The 7,595-nt window shown below is 37.6% G+C and overlaps 1 protein-coding gene across 1 annotated transcript; it reads left to right on the forward strand.

The window, feature by feature from the left end:
- Positions 1-1,372: 1,372 nt before the first annotated feature.
- On the forward strand, positions 1,373-3,683 carry LOC147631660 (uncharacterized). The gene is made up of 4 exons (XM_086807947.1): positions 1,373-2,571; positions 2,828-2,893; positions 3,275-3,397; positions 3,606-3,683. The coding sequence occupies exons 1-4, from the start codon at positions 1,480-1,482 to the stop codon at positions 3,681-3,683; spliced, it is 1,359 nt and encodes a 452-aa protein (XP_086664073.1). The 5' UTR covers positions 1,373-1,479.
- The last annotated feature ends 3,912 nt before the right edge of the window (positions 3,684-7,595 follow it).

Below are 7,595 nucleotides of genomic sequence, written 5' to 3' on the forward strand. Positions count from 1 at the left end.
TACCTTTCATTATCCTTTCAAATTTTAGTTGGCATAGTAGTGAAGAATTTTAATTTTTTGGTCACTCGAAAAAGAAATTGTTCTTTTAACAAGCTTTGTGGCATTCGTTTTTTTTTTGTTTGCGAGGAAGAAAATAGTATTATTAATTACATCGTTCCTAAGAGGAAAGAAATGTTCTCCCCCAAATGGATAATTTTCTTTGCTTTTTTTAAATTTTTGGTCAGAATATAAAAGGAAGTGAAATGATTAATACATTGATTTTAGTCAGTGGTAAAAAAGAAAGATTATTAAAATTTTAAAAAGATTTTGTGTCGTTCTTTTTGAAACAAACCCAGCAGGGAAGAGATAAATAAATCAAGTAATATTAATTTAAACTATCCCGAACTAGCTAAGTACAACACTAAAGTTGGATGTGAAAGATCTTGCTATTGTGATACATGATTGATTTTATATAGTTTGAAAATTTAAATATAGTTGGCAACTTGTGCATGCAAGCAAATCTGTTTTCTTAATAATAAAAAACTGCACAAATTGGGGACATTTTTGGAGGTTTGCAGAGTACCCGAAATTGCAAATGAGGCACACCATGACGCATGATCTGCACATTAACAGCTATCCCTGATAACCCTACATATATCGAAGTTGAATTTTCAAATTAAATAATCCAATACATAGTGCGAATCTATGCAAACATTATTTTAATTTAATTGGGCCCATGTTGAAATAATTCATAACGTGCGCCCACACCGGCATCTGCAGCTGCTTGTTTGAAGCATTGTGTATGCAGCTGCTCGGAATGATACATCAATCACTTTTTGTGTACAAATTATTAACAAACTTTTATGATATTACGTAATCAAATTAAGAAGCGCTTATGAACGAGATTACGAATAATAATCCGATTTTTCAAGTTTATTCAAGCCTTCAGCCAGATTAATTAAGGTTGGGCTAACCCCTCTCTGAGTTTCAAAAATCCAAGAGCTAACTGAATAGCTTAATAGGTGCTCCTTAACAAATCATTTATTTCCATATCAATCCTATGTAATTAGCTTTAATATGATGAAATTGAAGCCTCTGTCAGAAATTCTGCAAATTTTAAATGCTCATGTGGCTTAGTGGGGCTTTAAAAAGAATCGTGATGGTGGTAAAGGCAGCTTGCGGCCAATGTGTCCCATCACCCTGTAAGTACAAGAAATGCAAATGATATTAGTTAAATAAAAGGGTACTTAAATATTGGATGCTCCAATGTGAGAGTATGATAGATCCAATTACTCATCAATAATCTCTCTTATAAGTTTAACTCAGTTGATTATATGCTAAGCAAAATACAGTTAGTTTTATGGTTTTCCTGCACACTCCCATTTCTATAAGGACTCTCTCTTCTTAACATGCTGCCATGCTTCCGCCCTCTTTGCCTATAAATTTTGCTCCTTGTCAAGAGAACGTCTGCTATTGGTATTTAGAAATCTTCACTTGTGAATGCCAATGGCTGCATCAAGCCCATATATGATCTCATGCGCCCCTCCTAGAACACACGTCAACCCTTCAATGAATGTGCATTGTGCTGCTTTGGTTTCTAATCCCCACCCTAAACTGGAGATTAGAGATAATTCCTTCCCTAGTCTCCAAGATGATCAGTACTCGTCGGGAGATTATATTGCTCATAATAGGCTAGCAAGCTGCTCTAATCTTGCCGAATTTGTAGCGTTGGCAGCTCAAAGCAAGCTAATGGATTACAATAATGACATGCAGTATAATGCACACTTGATTAATGCTGGTTGGCTTGAAGATGAGGAATTGATCTTTAATGCAGCTAATACTGCACCGTCTCCAAGTTTGTCTCATAGCAGAGGATCATTTGTGCTCGACCATCAGTTATTTAATCATGATCAGGGTGGTTATATTTGGAACGTCGTAGAGCAAATCAGCTCCAATTATGATCAAGCTCATTCAAGGGAAAAACCTGTTGGGATTAGTGGTGGAGATGTGATGTATGACCAAATTGACTGCTCCCCGTTGCCTTCGCAATTGGAAATTACTCAGAAACCTTCCGATTTGCAATATTTTGAGCAAAATTCAGTAGCTGTTGACACTGGCAATGATGCCTATAATCAAGTCCTTAAGCAGTGTTTAACAGAAGAGATTAGTGGCCCTTCACTCCAAAAAGGTGGTAACATACACATTAATACCAGTCATGATGTTGAAGTGTTGGGTTCTTCGATACCAGCAAAGCAGTCAATTTTCAATGATGCTGAAACGAAGAGAGTGGAAGACGGGTTAATTGTGCAAACTACACTACCTAATCCTGCGATTAATGCAAGATCATGGATGATTAATAAAGGTGTCCAGCAAGAGGTGAAGAGGTTAAGCATGGGTCAGGATGAGGTTAAGCAAGCGATGAAGAGCTGCAGAAATGTAATCAAGCCACCAACTTCGGGAAGGAAGCGTGCGAGAGAAGCTAGCTGCAGGGTGGCCGATACACTCATGGCCGAATCGGCCCTGCCCGTGGATGTCATACATGTCCGGGCAAAAAGAGGCCAGGCAACGGACAGCCATAGCCTGGCCGAAAGGGTAAGCTAAGCTCATGCAATTAACATGATTACATCACATTTCTCCGAAAATCCGCCATTTACCAATATCATTTCCCCCCCCTCCTGTTACCTTAAGAATGGCTAATCTTCAATCTATGGCCGCTAACGCAATTGCCGTAATTGCACGAAATCATCCATAGGCATTTTACATCTAATTAGGCAGTGCACCATGCGTTAATCAATCCACTTATCTCTCAAATTATAGCACTAACTAGAGTTGCTTATTGGACCTGCAGGTGAGAAGAGAAAGAATAAGCCAACGTATGAAGCTCCTTCAAGACCTTGTACCCAGCTGTAGCAAGGTAGCTGCTTAATTATGTCCTAATATAGACGCACTACTATTGACTAATTAGAAACTTGATTGGATTTAATTGCCCCTTAGAAAATATCAATTTGTCTAGTGTTTTCTACAAGGCTATTAATAAGGTCTTGAGAAGAAATTAAGGGCACCTCTAAAAATCGGTTGATTAGTGGAAACTTAGAAATGGCCAAACAGAACGTCTCAATTCATGACTTCTACCTTGGAATCGTGGCAGTTTTACCTTAGAATCGATAACTAATTAGCAATTAATTAAACTCATTTGTATTAAAGAAGACTGTAACGTATCTTGCAAGGTGTGGAAGGTTGGTTGAATATTGATTAGTACAATGCTGCATGCTTATAATTCATAAAATATATGTAGGTGCTGGGCAAAGCTGCAATGTTGGAAGAGATCATCAATTACGTGAAATCACTTCAACAACAAATAGAGTTCTTATCCATGAGACTCGCGGCTTCAAGCGTTAGGCAGCTAGATAACAACCAGGTAATAATACTGTAATTTAGTTTAATCTTCATAATTAAGCTAAGATAATGTTATATATAACTGCATGCCGCATTGTTATGAATCCAATTTTTAGAGCTATTTTCAATTGCAGGCGCATGCGTCCTTCGATTGAGTCATTTAATTATTAAGCGAAGCTACTCATTTGATTAAGCCATTCTTAGTGATTATGTTTGTTTTGGTTGGACAGAAGAGGATTCGTTTCTTTGAGCCGGACGTTAAGTTTGGCGAGTCCTTTCCTTTCGTAAACCCACTTCACCCAGCTTGAATGTATTTTCACTTGTAACCTATATGCAAGGCAATAACAACATGACCTTTTGAACTCAACATGGGGTCGCATATATATTATTTCACTCAAACGTGTGGCATATGACTATGTTATGCTGTATGAACTAAAAGGCATATGACTATGTTATGTTGTATGAACAAAAAAAAAAGAAATATATCAAAAGTTATGTATTTCCATCTTCTTGTCTTCCATGTGAGTGCATAGAAAGCATTCATTTTATGAATATGATATAGGGTGCATTATGATAACCTAATTTGGTACTTTTAGCAATTAGCTTAGCCATAATCAAACTCAACATTACCACTAGTTGAGGCCTCATTTTACAAACTCAAATCTATTGATGTTGATCCTATCATCATTAAATTACATCTAGATTATTATTAATGTGGACCGTGTTGATACCAACTCCACAATTCACTTAATAAACTCCATAAAACCATGGGCAAGGAAGAACATAGGCTCCTAATGGCTCCTTATGCTAGAAGATGTGCACGAGTCGATGCTAAGCCTCTACCTTTCTATGGTGGTTTGGGCGAGTGCAGGTAGGGGGTTGGGGGGTAGCATTGTTGCCAATGACAAACCATCCCGTTCAATATCTATTGTGAGGTCAAGAGCACTAGGGTAGCCAAAATCTTGAAACCATAACATATTCTCAAAATTTGTTCTAAATTTAGATGTAATAAAACTACCCTTTTTTGGAGCAAACCAAAAATGTTAAATTTTAAAAAAACCCTTATGTACTTCCATGCAATCTAAGTCCCTTTTATTGAATTTATGTGAGCTATCTCTATCTTACTACATATTTGTGGCTAGACCTTGTTAAACCACTTTTCTAGTTAACATGATTTTGTCCGCCCATCTTATTGTAAAGCACTTTGCCATCTTACCTACTTGAACGGGCACCTATCTTTTGTAAGTCGGTAATTATCTTTTGTGAGACGGCGCTGGAATATATAAGCGGCCTTACCATGAGCTTAATGTTATCATTCAAGTGTGACAAAAGAGTGAGGACACGACGATATCCACATGGCAGAGTTGCATTATTGTGGCTCGAAGCGAAGACCCTGCGACACTTCATTGCCTATTTCATAAAAAATCGTGCCTAGCATATAAAAATCGAATCATGAGCCGACATGTATGATCCCATGAAGCATGATATGAGTTTATCTCACCAGACCTCTATGAGCCTATTTGATACCAGGAAAAAAAACGTGAGCCTATAGACGTGAATCTAGAGGCATGAGTATAGAGGCCTAAGCCCACAAAGACATGAGCCTATATTCATGAGTCTACAGTGTGAGCTTAGCAAAAATGAAGAAGTAGTTCAAAAGTATAAATAAACTAAAACTCAATATATATGTATTTGTATATATATATATATATATATATATATATGTATATGTATATGTATATGTATATATATATATATATATGTACACACACACACACACACACACACACACACACACACACATTATAGCTTGAATTTATTTTCAGACATGCTTCAGGAAAGCACTAGCGAATGTTTCACTAGAGAAACCCTTGATGTGAATTCGATCCAACTAATTGTTAGAAATGACAATATAGTCAAACGAGAGAATTTCAAACAACACCTCCTCAAATCCACCACCTTCAAATTTTGGAAATAACTAGCACTTAATAGAGTATTTCAGCGTTAAGAAGGTAAGTCTCCTTTGAATGTACCTCAAATTAGGAGTTTCCGACAAGATGAGCTAATTGAATGCAAATATGAGTGAAGGAACATTGAAATCCCTTGAAATGAGAGTCGCCACCGCCCTTCGAGCCCCACATTCACCAATTGGTTTTGTAAACACAACCATCAACTTGGTGAAAAGAACATTAACTTTCTCTACCTTTGGGAAAATCTCTAGTGAAGGAGCAGGAGCAAGTTTTGATCCCTAAAGAAGTGTTTAAACTATGTTAAGTTGCCACAATGTTTCAAATGTGTGGTGTCAATCCTGTGGTGGCCATGGCCAAGTAGCCCAACATTTGTAGGTATGACGTTTAGGACATGTTTCTTTTATTGTATCATTATAGATAAGAAATCCACAAAACACCCAGTAGAGATAAGACTTCCACCCTCGCTAGTTCATCAGGCTGGATCACACTTGTTTCCACAAAGAGACATGGTTTGTTCCTTGCCCTTCTTTCCACAGAGAGACATGGTTTGGTGTGTAATTTTTTGTAAAAACTATACAAGAACAGAGTTTTTGTTGCTAAAGCCTAGATACCAATATTATTTTACTTATTACCAATGTAACATAAAACATGATATAGCCCATTGTTGGAACCAAGGAAACCCTATAGGGTGGACTTTGACACATAATCTTGTGCCCACTTATGAGAACCCTTTACTAAGAGGTATGTATGGATTGTCACATTGAGAGGGATGTATGGATAATCACCGATGCCATATCCACATCCAGTTTTACTACCCTAACTGGTTCCTTCTAATCCATAATCGTTAGTTGATTTAAATCATAATTTTACATTGGAACTAAACATTCCTCTTATGTAACCAGTGACCAGTATAGGTAATGAAAGAGAGTATCATCCTTGGAAGGGAATGGATTATAGCCCCATTGATTGTAAAATGAGCTGGTAGAAAAGAACTTCAACACTCAAGCCTCCCCATGGAATGTTCCTCATCATATCCCTGGTGGATGAGGACAGTGCAAACCTTTCAACATCCCAAGGTTCTTTGTCCAATTTTAGGCCATAACCTCAGGTAAGGAGTAAACACTTCTCTCACCTTGCCGTGTCATCACCCACCCCCTGAAACCATTATGGAGATCCAAAATCTCATGGTGAAAATGAAGACCGCCCTCAAATATCAAACCTCAATGGACCTTTAGGAAGGTCCTAAAAGAAGAAGTGGGTACCAAGAGTACCCTAGATAGCCCTCGGGGGGTGCACTACTAGAAAACCCTAGGTATCACGTGCGTTCAAGAGCTATTTAAAAAACCCCTTAACTAAAATTTCCCCCCCAATAAAACAACCCCTCTTCACTTATGAACTAAACGATTTTTTTCTAAAGTTGAATTAAAAACCCCCTCCTGTTAATGTAATCATGTTAATTTTTCTTAATTTATCTAATTAAAAAATCCCTCTTGTTGAACTCACGTGGTACACTAACATTTTTTGAGGTGAACCCCCCGAGAGATAGCCAAAGAAAGTATGATGTCTTCGAAGCAAAGGACTTGGAAGACAACATTTGGCTAGAATCCTACCTAAAGAAATCCTTGATTCCCAAGCAAAGACTTGGAAGCCAACATTTGGCTATAAGCCTACCCAAAAGTATCTTCGCTACTACTAGTAGCCAAGGAAAGTAGGCATGATACCCAAGCAATGACCTGGTAGCCACCATTTGGCCATGAGTTAAGATCTGCTAAGTGGGAGTCCTAAGGAATAGATTTTTTACCTTACTATAAGTCTCGATGGATCCCATCAAGATGTTAAAAACTTAAGGCTTCTATGTATTTAGGTCTATAACCTTCATGATCCATACCCCAATCTCGAAAGTCAAAGAGAGTTAAGGAGCAACGTGAACCCCAATTCGTATGTAGCATATACCTCAAAGAGAGTTAAGGAGCAACCTGAACCCCAATTCATACTTAGCACATATTTTGTTTGGTCCCAATCAAGGTGCTAGAAATGCAAGGTTTCTATGAATAAAATTCCTACATTTGGGCTCCAAAGTCAAGCAATCTTGCACCACAAGCCTCTATAACCACAAATGCTAAAGTCATGTACCTTGTTGCCACTTGTTGAGGCCTCATTATGAGGTCATATCTATTAATGTTAATCCTATCATCATTAACTACATCTAAATTATTATTAATGTGGACTGTCTTGATACAAACTCCACAA

Source organism: Cibotium barometz, chromosome 14, assembly GCF_041138505.1.
Source record: "Cibotium barometz isolate CiBa-2024 chromosome 14, ASM4113850v1, whole genome shotgun sequence".
NCBI classification, from domain to species: Eukaryota; Viridiplantae; Streptophyta; class Polypodiopsida; order Cyatheales; family Cibotiaceae; genus Cibotium; species Cibotium barometz.

Bases quoted from the DNA above. Each gene is read 5' to 3' on its own strand.
- LOC147631660 (XM_086807947.1), top strand. From the start codon at position 1,480: ATGCCAATGGCTGCATCAAGCCCATATATGATCTCATGCGCCCCTCCT. The intron at 2,894-3,274 runs GTAGCTGCTTAA...AAATATATGTAG, and splicing joins TTGTACCCAGCTGTAGCAAG to GTGCTGGGCAAAGCTGCAAT. The intron at 3,398-3,605 runs GTAATAATACTG...TTGGTTGGACAG, and splicing joins GGCAGCTAGATAACAACCAG to AAGAGGATTCGTTTCTTTGA.